Source organism: Aquarana catesbeiana, linkage group LG06 (assembly GCF_042186555.1).
Source record: "Aquarana catesbeiana isolate 2022-GZ linkage group LG06, ASM4218655v1, whole genome shotgun sequence".
Lineage (NCBI taxonomy): Eukaryota > Metazoa > Chordata > Amphibia > Anura > Ranidae > Aquarana > Aquarana catesbeiana.
The window spans coordinates 99,951,915-99,967,608 of record NC_133329.1 but is presented as its reverse complement, the minus strand read 5'-3'; the positions used below and the strand labels follow the sequence as shown (position 1 = coordinate 99,967,608).

The following is a 15,694-nucleotide window of genomic DNA, read 5'->3' as shown; positions in this document are numbered from 1 at the left end:
ACAAATTAGAGTGAAGACTGTGAGCCAGGCCTTCTTGTCCAACATCAGTGTATACACTGCTCCTCCACTGCCCCTGCCCATTGAAATGACTGGGCACCGCTGTTGAAGCGCCTGCAAAGCGTTTCGGCAGTGGCACTTTTCGGGCACATTTAACCCTTTCTTCGGCTGCTAGCAGGGGTTAAAAGCTAAAGTTAAAACTAGCGGCGCTTTAGCGCTGACACGGCCCGCTGGCAGTGTGAAAGGGGAAAACTTTTTTCTTATTTTGGGTAGAGTAAGGGAGGGTTATAGCCCCTGTCTTTTTTTTCCCCATTTGTGTCCCATAGGGGAGAGATTTCCCTTCACTTCCTGTTTCACAGCCAAAACAGGAAGTGAGAGGAGATCCCTCCAAAGTGAGTGAAAGATTTCCTCTCTATTACTATTCTGATGTCAAGCCAAAATTTGGGATTTTCTTTTACTTTCACTCATGATGATAACGGTAAACTGGACAAATAGAGAGGATGAATCTCCCTAACAGGGGCAGAGACAGCAATAAAAACCTGACCTTTAGTTACACTTTAATGACATATTAAGGGATACACAGATGCACTCTATCTGCCTAGAGCTCAGCATTAAAGTTTCACTAAAAGAGCTCTAAAAGTTACAGGTATTATTAATTATTTAATTTGTGAAAAAATAAAAAATACATTAGAATCTTGGACTGCCACTACTGACCACCTTCTGAAAATGCTGGTTGCCTGGCTCTCTCTGGATGCAATACTTTTTGAGTCACCAGCATGGAACAAGTCTGAGTAAACATAAAACTCCTGATCAATATACTTGCTCTGTCAGTGGCCAAAAAGCACTTAAAAGGGGTTGTAAACCCTCACGGCTTTTCACCTTAATGCATTAAGGTGAAAAACCTTTTGTGTTGGAGCAGTCCCCCCAGAGCCCCCCCTTTTTCCCATTGGTGGGGCCGAGTCCTGCTGTCTGTGCCAATGGACGCAGCAGCAGGACCCGGGAGCAAGCCCCGCACAAGTGCCCCCATGGAATGCCGCTTTCCGTGGGGGCACTCGAGAAGAGTAGGAGCCAGGAGCACCGCAGGAGGACCCCAGAAAAGGAGGATCAGGGTCGCTCTGTGCAAAACCCTTGCACAGAGGAGGTAAGTATAACATGTTTGCTTTTTGTTTTTTGTTTTTTAAACAAAGCTTTACAATAACTTTAAAGTAAAACTAAAGGCAAATCTTTTTTTTTTTAGTTTTGGATAGAGTGGAGAGGGATTAGAACATCTGTCAGATTTTTATTGCTGTCTGTGTCCCCCGTTAACCACTTGCCCATCACATAACTTACATATACGGCGGCAAATTGGCACTGCTGCGCAGGATCACGTACCTGCACTTCGGGGTCTGGGGCACGCATGCTCGCTGCTCCCGCTGTTATTATACACAACAGGAGCTGATCGGCGGGTACCGTGGACTCGATGTCCACCGGAACACACCGATCCCTCGGTACTGAGGGAGAACGGAGGTCTGCCTATGTAAACAAGACAGATTGCTGTTCTGTCAGTAGGGAAGGCATGGATCCTGTGTTCCTGCAAAGAAGGGACAAGGATCCATGTCTCCCGCCCAGTGAAAGCACCTCCCATAGTACACAGAAACACTGGCTAGGCACATAGTTAACCCTTTAATTGCCCCGGATGTTAACCCCTTCCCAGCCAGTGTCATTAGTACAGTGACCTTTGATCATTGTATTAGTGTCACTGATCCCCAAAAAATTTAAAAAATGTCAGTTAGTGTCCGACTGTCTGCCGCAATATTGCAGTCCCGCTATAAGTCGCTGATATGAAATTACTGAAACCTTTCTTCTTCTTATATCCCATGTGATTGAGCCTGGTATTGGGTGGAATGTTGGAATATAGAGTTCCGGAGGCAGTGGGAGTTCTGCTATTATATAAAAGCTCTATATTTCAATCATTTATACGAGAGGCATGTTGTTTTGGTGAGTCTCAGTCTGTGGGGAGTGGTGGAGCACTGGAGCGCAGGGTGAAAACACGGAAAGAGACAATTTTTTTTTTTTTGCTGCATTTTCACTTACCTTGAATAAGAATATTTAAATGATTGGAGGTTTGCCTTCTTTTGAGCATGGGACTTTTTAGTACACTTTTTATTTCTTTTGGACCTTTTTTATGGTATTAGATTGGTGTACAGTGCTACATTCTTTATAATTAGTTGTATGTATGTATGTATATATATATATATATATATATATATATATATATATATATAAAGATGATGAGTGACTTATCCAGTTGGCAGATATTTTGAGAAGATATTTTGGGACGCTCTGACAGGTAAGTATCAGAGCTTAACACTAAACCACGCCCACCTGCATTCCTTTTGTCCCATAATTATGACAGGCAGCCTCATTGGCCAACAGAAATATGCAGAAGGCACAATCAAGCTTCAGCCATAATGGGAAGGTTTGGGAGGATGCATGTACTTGACAACTGCAGCAGCTGTCTCTTCTTCTCCTTTGTGAACCAGTTTCTTTGCTGACATGTTAATGGTAGATGGACTGAGCATTAGACAGAAGGTGGAGATGCCGCACACCAGAGCCCAGCCACTCTACAGAAAGGTGAAGATGGACTAATCCCTTTAAGCTGACCATAGTAGACAGTTTGAAACTCGGCCAGTTCAGCAGGAACCGGCCCGAGATTCTAACCATGTATGGGCGGGCTGAATATACCCAAGTTGATCGATCAATCAACTTTTGTGCAACCAGGCTGTCCGATTTTACATGTGATTATTTCTAGCGGCTGTTATAAATCACTATGTTCTCCCAGAAGGGGTGGCTTCCGCTGCTCCTGCCGGGAGGACACAATGGCTCCATGCGAGGGATTCCCTTGTCAACACTGTCTGTGTTGATGGGGGAAATCGAGCAAATTTCTTTCCTGAAACCTCTGTTTGCAGGAAAGAAATTTGGTCCTTCTATGGCAGGCCTTAAGTTCAATGTCCACTACATACTACTATTTGCATAGAATCAGATACAAATTACTTTTGCACAATGGAAATATTCTTCTGCTCTATCATAGATGGCTGAAACTGTCTCAGGTCTACAAATGCAGTAGTTTCTCAATTCCTACGATTTGAAAACCTGCCTTGATATCTCTATGAATTATCTTTTTGAAAAGGTCAGTAAACAAAATCAGCTGCTGAACTATTCTTAGAGACATCTCTGCTGAGTTAAAAAAAAAAAAAAAAAGAAAAAAAGTCAAGACAAAAAAAAATGGTTCTCGTCAATGTGGAAGAAATTTCACGACTGACCTTTAAAGACCGGTTGTTGTTCATCTACAAAGAAGATTCTGTCTCTCCCAGAAGGTGAAGACATCATCTCACTAAGTGTAAGGGGGGTGAAGGTGCTGGATTGTGGTGAAGTCACTGATTTTGTTGAGCTAGGAGGCTCTGATCCATCATTTTTCACTGCAGTTGCATGGTCTTGATGCTGGTCTAAAGGAAGTCTTGATTTAGGATGATATGTTTCCACATCCCAAGCTGGTGTTGTTTTAGAATAGTGCACACCATTTTGAGTGTAGCCATGTGGTCCACCTGTTGTTGCTGGGGCGGGGCTTTCTGTCCTATACTCAGTTACATTGGCATGGTTGGTAAATGAGGTCCTTTCTGTTGGTGCATACATGTCCACAGCTTGGTCTCCGGGAGTTTGCATGTCAGCTTTTTCATTAACATTCATGGTCAACTCTGGTCCAGGCCATGTGGTTGACTGATGATATGTAGATGTTCCAGCATTTGACTGTGTAGATTGCATTAGCCCTTTGTGAGATGTAGGTCCATGAGGATAGGATACAGTTGGCTTAAATGATATCTTGGGGATCAATTCTGTTTGGTTCAGTAGTCCAATCTCAATCGCTGGCTCTTTTTTACCGCTACTGTGGCTTGTGAAACTTGTTTGTGTGAATGAGTCCATTTTGTTTGCAGTGGTTGGTTCTTTTTCTGTGTCAAGTTCTGCTACATACCTTGTGATTGGCTCTGTGTCTGTGGAATCTGTTAAATTCTCAGTGGTAGACTCTAACAGTGTAGTTGATTCTATCTTCCAGTTTGTGATTGGTTCTGTTTGTGTGGTTGATCCTGTATGAGTATTTGGGGTTAGCGTTGTTTGTTTCTGGGTATCCATTTCATCCGTGACCCATTCTGATTTTGTGGTGGGATGGGTCACTGTTGTTGGTTTGTGTCTTGTAGTAGAATCTCTCCTAGATGCTGGTTCATTTTGTGCAGTGGACTCATCCTTACTCTTAGTAACTGGTTCCATCTGAGAGTCAGTTTTTATCTCACCCTTTAGAAATGGATCTGTGTTATTTGTTGATTCAGTGGTGACCTTTGTAATTAGCTCTGGCATTGTTGGGAAGACTGTCCTGGTCTTTGTCACAAATTCTTTCTGTGTGGAAGATCCTGTGTTTGTGATTGGCTTTGTGTAATTATCAAGTTTCATGGGGCTGTTTGGGATTGGTTTTGTTTGATAAGTAGAGGCCAGAGCATTGTTTATGACTGGCTCTGTATTGGTGGAGAATTCTTTTCCATCATTTCCTTTCAAGTGGCTATCAGTGATTGGTTCTGGTTGAGTTTTATTAACATATGCTGATGTTCCAGAATTTAGCAGGTTCTTTCTTGTTGGTTCTGGCTGGGATGGTGTGATCAGATAAGGCAATGTTACAGTAGTAGGCATCAGTGGGCTTTTTGTTGTTAGGTTAGGAGGTTTTTGGGTGGACATCGTTGACCAGGCCCTTGTGGAAAAATCCTGCTCTGTAGACAGCTCTGGTTGGGTCTGTGTGATTAACTTAGACTGAGTTTGGGTGGTTAAACCTACTTCTGATGTGCTTAGCTTTGGTGGACTCAGAAAAGTTAGATTTGTCTGGTTCTTTATGGTTTGCTGCTCCTGTGTGGGTGTGGTTAGCTCCTCTTGGGTTAAACGAGTGCCTGATTGGTTCTGTGTAATGGGTGGGGTGATATCTAACTGAGCATGTTCAGTTGCTGCTACTTGAAGGTGTGTGGTTACATTGTATTTTGTTGTTTGGGTCAAGTGGTACCTTGTGTGTGATTCTGAATGTCTGTGTATGAATGGTTTAGTGTGTAGGCTGGGATATGCTTCCGGTTGTCTACCTTGTTCCAGGCGGTTTAGCTTGTGAACTGCAGTTTGACTGTCTGTTACAGAAATTGAGAAATGTGTAGTGGGTTCTTGGGACTGTGTGGTCAGTTCAGACTGACTGTGAAAGTCAGTCTGGGTAGTCAGCCTTGGACTAGCTGTTCCGGATATTCCTGAAAGTCCCGCTGTTACGGACCCCATCTCATTCTCCTTTAGACCTCCTATATAGGAGGCATCTGATAGCCTAGTACTAAAGTGGGTATCATTTTGGATAAAAACATGTCTCTGGGTAGATGTTACCAACTTTGTGTGAAGCTGTTGTGAGTTAGACTGCCTTGGTTGCATCTGAGTGGTTAAATCTGGCTGTTCTTGTTCATTATTGTGTACCAGAGTCTGTGAAACGTGATTCCTTTGTAAATGGTGGTTTGAGTGATGTTTATGGTGGCTATGTGAGTGTGGCTGGGTGTGGTTGTGTAAGTGTTTCTGATGATGTCTGTTTGGTTCTGAAGGAACTGTTCTATCATGAGCTGTGCCTTTATGTTGAGATATGGTGTTGGTTTCATTTTGGGTAAGTGACTCTATAACTAGGTGTCTGTGTTTATGGGAATGTGTCATATTACTGTGAATTTGGTGGCCTTCTGTCGTGCCCAGCCAAGTCTTGTCTTTTTCTCTTTTGGCTTGTGCAGCTACCCCTGTCATTAATCGACTATGGACTGCTGTTGCTGTTTCTACAGGTCCTTCAGAATGCTCACTTGAATGACCCACATTATCAGAAGTCCTTGCAGCCTGAGTGGCCAATACACCAATATGTGTAAGTCCAACGACACTGGTGTCAGTGGTTAATTCTGGATGGAACTGAGCTCTGTCTTTTTGGGCAAGTCCAGAAAGTTCTGTTGAGCTCAGGTTTGTGTTCATAAATATATTTATGTCTGGTATCTTTACATTTACTTTGGATTTTAACTCTTGCATGACTTTGGAATCATGTACTTCTGGCCAATTTACCTTTCTTAAAAGTCCAGCTCTTGAGACATCGTTGTGCCGATCAGCTTCAGGCTCAGAAGTCACATTTTCAGCATTCAATAGATGGTCCTGGGTATTCAGAGAATTCAGTTCATACAACACAGCCTCTTTTCCAGTTGTAAAGGTGGAATTAGAAGACTGAGCCATATGTTGAAGGCTGTTAGTGAGGAAGCTAGAATTATGATTTACAAGGGTATTGAGCAGAACTGATGTGTTACTTGATTTTTCTTTCAGCTGCCTACCCATCTGTGTTACTGCTTGTAATGCCACTGGAAACTGCTTAACCCTATCAGGCGGAAATGGCATGCCTTTTTGGCCAGATTTAATAGTGTTTCTCAGAGGTATGGTGGCAGTCCGCTGAGGTATGGGGCCGACTGACAGCCCTGTTGAGCCAACTGTAAAATTGGAGTCTCTCAACTGACCTGTTACGGGTTTTGATGTGACATTTTTATGATGTAAATGTGGAAGGCTTTGATATCTTGCAGAAGGGTTTTTATTTGGAACTATTGGAACCGTTTTGGCTTTGCTGGGTACCATTGGCCCTTTTCTAATAACTGGTCGCTTTTGATAGGAATCACTCAATGAATGGCTCCTGGCAGTCAATGGTATCTTGGTAGAGTTCAGCTGAGACTCATAGGGAGTTGAGCTTCTTTGCTGAAAACGAGGATGATTTGCATCACTGACATTTGCACCTCCTTGCAGTGGCTGGACTTTGGCAGGCCTTACAGATATGCCTTTCAGAGGACTATGTTGTTTTTTGCCATCTTTTAGAGGTGGAGGATGAGGCGCAGCTGTCTTGTTTGCTGGTCCACGGGATGCTGGTGTTCGAAGCATGGTCTTGGGGGTGACAGCCATGGTGAACTGAGCCCCTAAGGTAGTACTTGCAAAATATTCCACTGCATCGGTGTTATTGGCAACAAGCTCTAAACGGGGTTAAAAAAGGAGATATCGTATCCATAAGAATGTCAGCACAAAACGGTCAACATTTCTCAAGTGACAATTGCTTTCGCTTTGGAATAGTTACTGACCAAGTGGAAATAGACCTGTGGTTCATACAGTAACAATTGATAGGAAAGAATGGGGCCACACCCAAGAAATCAATGAGAAGGTCAGTGGAATCTGGCCTGGGGTAATCCTGATAGCTTGCACACTATGGGGCTCAAGCCACATGGTAGTTATGTCAGTTTAGACCCCAATATGTATATGATTTTTCCATATTATAAATCCACCAAATCTTTTGTGGTAGAGCTTCGATTGCTGGAATCTGCTTACTACATAAGAGTATCCATAGACTCGCAGGGACTCAAACCCTTAATATGGCTTCATACCTAGGGTTGCCAAATCATCCCTTTAAAACCGAACATATATTAATTACACAGGTTCTGTGGCTGATTAAGATGGTAATTAAACTCACTTGGTGCCTTATGTGCATTAAATTAGCCTCAGAACCTGTTTAATTCATTTGTGTTCGGGTTTACAGGGATAAAGATTAGTATATATAGAACACATGGTCAGCAGTAGTCAGTTAGCATGTTGTAACAAGTATGTCTATTCCGAATCCATGGAAGACCATGAGGACTGAGACCTTCAATTCTGTAAAACGTATTTAAAAAAAAATAAAAAATTGATGGTAGTTTATATTTAACAGACAGTGATTTCCTGGTTATCACTGACTTATCTATATCCTCTATAACTACACCAATCCATTAATAACTTATGGTCAATTCCCTTTGCGTCTGCCCTGGAAAATAATTAGGCAAACTAAAATGTGCTTGTCAGAGACTGAACATTTTGATCCATCTCATACATGTAGTAAGTCTATGGGCTGCGGCTGCCTAAGATGTTTTGTTAAATTTTGCAAGAGAAACCCAATGAGGCTTCTTGGCAGGTGTAGTAGGTCAGGAGGCTAATAGGTAATGGACCTCAAATGCAGCCTCTAGTTCAACCCATCTCAAACAGTTTGGGATTGTCTTCCACATAAATAACTGGGCTACCCTGTTGGTTGTGACGTGTGAATTTTAACAGCAGATCCTCTTTACCATGTAAAACAACCATTCTCAACCAGGTTTCCATAGAACCCTATGGTTCCTCCAGGGGTTGCTAGGGATTCCTGTAGCTGTTGGTGGTGGACCTCCCATCTGATGGTGCCTGTATTGTTCTAGTTCTAACGCCACTTGGCAGAGCCAGGTGACATCAATGATCTTTTTAGTAATCTGGAGGAGTAGCATTCTGCCCACCCCTAAGGGGGAGGTTCTTTCCATTGGCCATCAATGTAAGATGCATTTTTTTTTTTGTTTTAGGCACGAGTTTCCTGAGATCTGAAAATTAATTCAAGGGTCCCTTTGGGGTAAAAAGGTTGAGAAAGACTGATGTAGATAGACACTTATATATTGACATAATAATATAAATACGGCACACTGTATAAGTTTACATTGTAGCTTTTTTTGTTTTTTTACAATGCTACTTATATTGTTATTTTCCCAAAGGGAACGTGTCACTAGGCTATGGACATTTAAGTATTTATACAGTATATCTCTCAGCAACTCTGCTCCCCCTTCCAACAGCCACTCTGTTCACCTTGCTTTCCCTCCCAGCAGTGACTCAGGAAGAAAACTAAAAACAAAGTTATGGATGGAGTTTGGCTAGTGAACCAGTGGTTTACCAAAGCTGAATTCAAAGTATGCATGTTTTTGCACAGTGACATTGGTCCAGCCTGGACCATTGTAAGTATGTATATGTCATAGCTGGCCGATCCCTGTGGAAGCTGGAAACCACTGTAGTTGGCACCACCACTACAGTGATCACCGCTAGTTTTCGGTCCTGGATCTTCTCAATGAATGAAAAGCATTCTCTGATTGGATGTGGTGGAGAGGTGGCCCTGCGACATCACGATCTTAACCTTGTCCAATGTTCTCAGAATGATGCCTGTGTTGAGCGAGCATCCTCCTGTGTTCACTAACTATCCTCCAAACTCACCTCTATCTGATATTCAAAGACGAACTTAAAAAAGTCCAATCAACTGCGGGCTGGGCCATTTACTGCCCACAGCACACCTAAGCGCACTGATGTCACCAGCCCCTTTGTTTATGTGTGCTGCAGAGGAGTGAATGACCTGGCCCGCAGCTGATTGGACTAAAAAAACGACTTTGAAGTTTGGATAGAGGTGAGTTTTGGAGGATGCCCAAACTCATGCCTACTTATTATAGATGTGTAAATATTTAAATGTCCATACCCTTGATTATTAGGTCATGGAACCCCTATAATGATACAACGTAAGAGAATTAGGCTGCATCCACACTATGACGTGGGACGTCAGGCCTTGTACATACAGTATGCACTTCTTTTGCTTGTTGATGCGCTACACGCATAGGACAAACCACTCTTGCCAATTGGCTGCCCTACGCATGAAAAACGTGGCAAAGTATCTAGTTTATCATCTTGAGCTTCGAGCTCTGCAGGTTTTTTTTTTTTTAACTGCACATCTGCTTGGCACATTCTGGTGCCATTGACAAAGAATAGCACCGCAAACGTAACACGCATTTTTTGCACTTTTCATGAATGCGTGTACAATTGTGTGATTGTGCGATTATTCACAAAACACTGTCGTTTGAATACAGCCTTGGAGAACTTTGAAAATACGGCTCAAGTAAAACAAACAGAATGGAATTAGATTCAGTGTTATATCAACAATAAATCTGAAGCTGTGCGGAGTGTAATCAGTGTTCATTCTACATGTGCATATATTACCAACCAGCCCATATGCCTCTCACATCTCAAACATGACAATTCCTAAAAAATGTTTGAGAAACCAGAGTTGAGTTGTCCGTGAGGAAAGCCCAAATTAGCCACTGGGTAATAGCCAGATCACTAAACCCTGCAGATACATAATGGATGTCAATTACGCTAGAGTGGGACAACAAGCACAGCTTGTGCTAATGAGCCGCTGAGATTCTGACAAAGCTCCCGCGGCAGATGGCACATCACATGGCACTTCCAGGAGTGGTGGAAGCCAAGTCTGGTGCCACGAGACAGTTTGGATACACTAGCTTCTTGCAGACTTACTCTCACCCAGGGTTTTTAATGTTACTTTGTCTATTAAGAAAAAAATTAAAGGGTCTCTTTAAAGCCCACCCTTGACTCAACTTACTTTCCCCGCGACCCTACTGCCACTGCATTCAGCCCCTGTGTAAGCTCATATGGTGTAGCATCTTACACATGGTTGATGGCATCGTCCTCCACCTAACATAACAATGTTCAGGCTTGCAATTGACCACTAGACCCAAGTACTGCATCGTGAGAGGTCACCTGCTCCCATGAACATGAAACAGGCAGATATTGTGCATAAGCTTAAATGAGCAAACAAATGTACAGTGGTTTTGTATATATATTACTATCTTTTATTCACTATGGTCAAGACGTCAAGATATATTTTCTCCTTTTTTATCGCCAGGTAAAATTTTAAATGCTGAATGTGAATATTTCTTATTCCTATTTCCAGGCCGCAGGTGGAGACTTCTTTACATGCGATATCCTGTATCTGCTTTGCCCTTTTGTTGTAAAAAACAAAAAAACATGTTGTTTACAGTGCTCAACAGCTCAAGTTATGCACACAAAGAGAATAAGTCAGAGAAGTGACCCCTCCTTTCCTTTGCAGTTCAGTCCAAGGTATCAGTGCGATTCAGCCAGTATGAATGGAAACATCTACCGCTGTACTGTGCTCTCTTTTTAGATAACTGACAGTACTCCAATCAAGTAATCCTTGATCAGCAATGGCAGCTTGCACACTCAATCAAATTAAGGTTCCAGCTAACACTTTTTTTTTTTTAGATTTGGATAAAGTGTGGAAGGACCGCGACCTCTGCCATGTTTTCAATGCGGTCTAAAGCTGGCCATACATTATACAATTTTCTAATTCAATTTCCTTTAGATTTACCATCAACTATAGTGCAAGGGCCACCCTGATTGCATACAAATTGAAAGTGTTTAGGTTTGACCTCATATTACATGGCTTTGGTAAATTTACAAGGAAATTGTATAATGTATGGCCAGCCTAAGGGCGGTCATACACGGAGCAAATTGCAGGAAAGAAATTTGCTCGATTTCCCCATCAACGTAGATGGTGTTGATGCGGGAATCCCTTCTGCCGAGCCAATGTCTTCGCGGGGTGTGGGAGTGGGGGAAGCCATCCCTGCTGAGAAAAGACAGTTATTATTGCTAGCGGCTATAGAAGTCACTAGCAATAATCAAAGGTGAAAGTAAAACCCAGCAGACTGGTTGTACCCAAGTTGATCAATCAATCAACTTAGTATATTCAGCCTGCTCATACACATTTCAAATCTTGGCCGTTTCCTGCTGAACCGCCTGAGATCCGAACCGTGATGGCCTGCCTAAGTCCTCACTGGGGGCAGATACTGTCATATCACCAAGATCAAGACACAAAGAGAGTCACAATGGGAATGTAGGCAGCATAAAACTTGAGAGAAGTTCTAACCCTTCTGTCCTCCATCTATCCCCTCAAACACAGTTCAGGATGAAGCATTTTACTCACCAAGCTACACCAAACATTTGGGGACTATCACACCTGCATGAACCTGTATACAATTCCAAAATATCAGGCATTAATATGGCGTTGCCCCCTTTGCTGCCATAACTACTTTCCCTCTTTTGGGAAGGCTTTCAACAAGATATTGGAGTGTTTTCGGAAATGTAGACCCATCCAGCCAAAAAAGCACTGGTGAGCCCATGTACTGATGCTGGATAAGAAGAATACCTGGCTCATAATTGGCATTCCAGTTCTTCTCAACAGTGGTCTGAGTTGAGATCAGGGCTCTGTGCAGGCCACTTCACATCCTCCACACCAAACTCAAAAAAACATATTTTTATGGAGCTAGCTTTAGGAGCACAGTCATGCTGGAACAGAAAAAGGCCTTCCCTCAGGCTATTACTACAAGGTTGGAAGTCACCTATAACAACCTCCACTGTTCTGGAAAGGCCTTGCAAAAGATTTTGACGTGTGTCTGAGGGAATATGTTCCCATTTAAGCAAAAGAGCATTTTTGAGGTCAGGCACTGAGGATAGATGAGAAGTACTTGCTCAGGGTGGAGGTTCAATAAATCCTACAGGAGTTCAGTAGGGTTGAGGTCAGGGCTCTGTGCAAGATACTTGGCCTCCTCCACCCCAAACTCATCAAACCATGTCTTTATGGAGCTGGCTTTGTACACAGGTGGCACAGCCATACTGGAATGGAAAACGCCTTCCTCCAGTTGTTGCCACAAGGTTGGAGGCACACAATTGTTAAAAACAGGGGTGTCCAACCTTTAGACTTCCCTGGGCCACACTGGAAGAAGAGGAATTATCTTGGGCCAAACAAAAAAATATAGTTATTACAAGGACAGCTGATGAGCAGAAAATGCTGGGAAGATTGCAAGTTAATGATCACTGATATAGATAATATATCTGAGTAATAAAACTTCATTTTTTTGTAATATTTTTTTATTATAAAAGTAAAAGAAGGCAACATAAAACAAGTTTGGTATTTGACGCGGTTTTTGATAAACAAACACATCAATATCTGGTTGGATGGATGGAGTAGCAATTCTCACAAAATTCTCAAGGTGTTGAGAATTTAGTGAGAATTAGAACCAAAATATTTCAACACCTTGAGAATTTAGTGAGAATTAGAACCAAAATATTTCAAGGTGTTGAAATATTTTGGTTCTAATTTGGCCGTTTGTATGCTTCGTCCTTGAAAATAGCTCCTCACAAATGTCGGTGCTGCCGAAAACTGGTGACACGATGAAAGACGCGATTGTGAAGAGTGGGATATTTTTTCTTTGGGAAGCTTATAAAACGTATAAAAGTCCATGGTCGCATGTGTTCACATTTTTACAAAAAAATCCAAAAAAAGAAAATCAACATTTTTGAGTAAGTTTACGATTTTGTGTTGGGCCGCATTTATAGCCGTCTTGGGTCGAAGGATGGGCACCCCTGGTTACAAATGTGTTTGTATTAACAACACCCTTCACTGGAGATACCAGAAATCAGTCAATTGAAAGAGGGTCCACATACCTCTGGCCAAGGAACATTCCTCAAAGACCAATTTCACCTGTAACTTCAAAAGGAAGTGAAGGCGCAATTTAAAATCTGTCCCACAAGGACAAATTACTAGGGATGAGCACAGACTTGGTCCCAACTTAAGGTTTGGATTGAAGCTGGGAGCAAGCTATCACTCCCACCATATCAGCACCCAATCAGCCTTGGCCAGGGCATTCCCCACTCCGCAGATGTGCGCAACAAAGGGGCGGGGGGATGATCGTCACATCATTGGCTATTGCCATTTTCAGTCAATGACACTGTCTATTACTCTTTAAACTATGAAAAATAAAGCGATCACTATGGCAGACTATGGTAAGGATATATCTGCATTAAATTCTCCTGCAGTACAACGTCATCTTGAGGTCTGCCATTACACTAAATTACTGAAGATATTATGTTGTTTACAACCAGCCTAAAGATTTTGCTGCAAGAGGGAAAAAGCTGTTTTTTTTCTGACCTGGGGCAGCCAGACAGGAAACACAGAGTCATATCCACAGCTAAGCGTTATAGGACACAGGAGGACGCAGTAATTGGACGGCCTATTTTTCATTTTCTCTTAACCTGACAGCACTTACGAGTTGCCTCCAGCCTTGGAAGACCCCGGCTGTTTGAGTATTTAGTGACCTTTAAAAGAAAACAGATTGGGCTACCAAGCATGGCGTTGACCGCGAAAAGGCAGAGCAAGCCACAAATGAAAAACAAATTCTACTCTTAGGGCTAATTCACATTGTACCATTGCATTTCACCAAAATGCATGTCATACCCACATCATTAAAAAAAAACCCATTACAATGCGCATTGAAAATTGCAAATAAGATGCAACCGAACATGTGCACAGGCACGAATGGGTCCAAAGGGATCGTTCACACTTGCTTCGGTCTCTGAATAGCGATCTGCGGCCCATATCACTTTTTAGTGAGTATTCGACGGGCAGTGAGGAAGCGTTGTATCACCTCCTCATTGCCTTCGTTACCCCTTGAACCCTGCACTAGTGCATAGCAACTGCGTCCAAAGCATCTCGCCCATGGTAAGTGCACACCCCCGGCTGCTACCTCTGTAGCTAAAATGGAAGCAGTTGGGTGGCGTGGCTCAACCACAGGGTTTTAACACCCCTCAAATTCTAGTGTGTAGGTGTGTGTGTTACAGAGCATTAGTATTCATGCAATGGTACCGCAAAGCACCACACTGCGCAGACACAAGCGCACGGTGCATTGTGGATCAATATGAACGTAGTGCAGGTATAAATATAGGGTGACAACTTTGTTGTCACTATCAGGAAAGGTGATCCAGAGAAATAAGTTAGAGCGAGGGCATGCAGGCAGGAAGTGACTAAAAAAAAAAAAAAAACTGGAGGGATTTAGCAATAGTGAGATGCAAAAAAAAACTGATTAAAAGGGTGAAAATAGTATTTTGTAAGAAAATATGTGACAATTGTTTACGACAAATAATGTCTTAGAAAGCTAAATTTCACTCAAAGTGATTGTAAAGGTTAGTTGTTTTCTAAAATAACAAACTTGTTATACTTACTGCAAAACCCTTGCACAGAACAGCCCTGATCCTCCTCTTCATCGGGCCCCCCCACGAAGAGCTGCTTTCCATGGGGGCACCCGTGCGGGTGCAATCACAGGTCCCGCTGTTGCATCCATTGACACAGACAGCAGGACTCTGCCCCGCTCCCATGTCACTGGATTTGATTGACAGCAGCGGGGCCAATGGCTCCTGTTGCTATCATTCTATCCAATGAGGATGGAAACAGCGGCTCATACACATCACTGGAACGGACGGGCTCAGGTAAGAAAAAGGGGGGCTCTGGATGCCAGCTGCAGCACAGAAGGCTTTGCACCTTAATGCATAGGATGCATTAAGGTGAAAAACCTGGAGACTTTCTGACTCCTTGAAGGTGTTACTAATCCCAGGACCCTGCATTCACTATATCTAGTCTCCCACAGTACACAGAACATGGATATGCAATTATTTTAGTGAATATAAATTGCTAAATACCTTTTCTTATTAGCAGTCAGAGCAGTCTTGCAACTTCTATCCGTGTTTGGTTAAAGCTTTTTAGGAGTTTTCATTCTACTCTGACTGTCCTATGAGGCTGCAGGACCTCTGACCCCTGGACAGTGCCGATTGGCCCTGTGCTGATCACATGCACCCTACCAAGAAAAAAATATAATAAAAACTCTCTAGCAGCGCACACCAAACTGAGCATGTGCAGAGTGTCTCCAAGGCTCTGTTCTATCAGGAGATGGATCAGGGACAGTAAAAAAAAAAAAAGGACAGGATCAGAGAAGACAGGATCAAACAGCCTTTTTTACACAATGCAGAGGATTAACCCCTTAGGCTCTACAGTGAGTATAACAAGCATGATTTACTGCATATATAGACTGATTTTACTGTTGCGGGCTTAGGAACACCTTAAAAAGGTATACATTCAGTTTTGGGGCTC

At 42.7% G+C, this 15,694-nt stretch overlaps 1 protein-coding gene across 1 annotated transcript in view; it reads right to left on the bottom strand.

The window, feature by feature from the left end:
* LOC141148783 (uncharacterized) overlaps nucleotides 1-15,694 on the bottom strand; it is a 112,524-nt gene that overhangs the window by 67,393 nt on the left and 29,437 nt on the right. Inside the window, exon 2 of the mRNA XM_073636516.1 lies at nucleotides 3,300-7,073. Within this exon, the coding sequence (XP_073492617.1) occupies nucleotides 3,300-7,073 (3,774 nt within the window). The remainder of the gene's footprint in view (nucleotides 1-3,299; nucleotides 7,074-15,694) is intronic.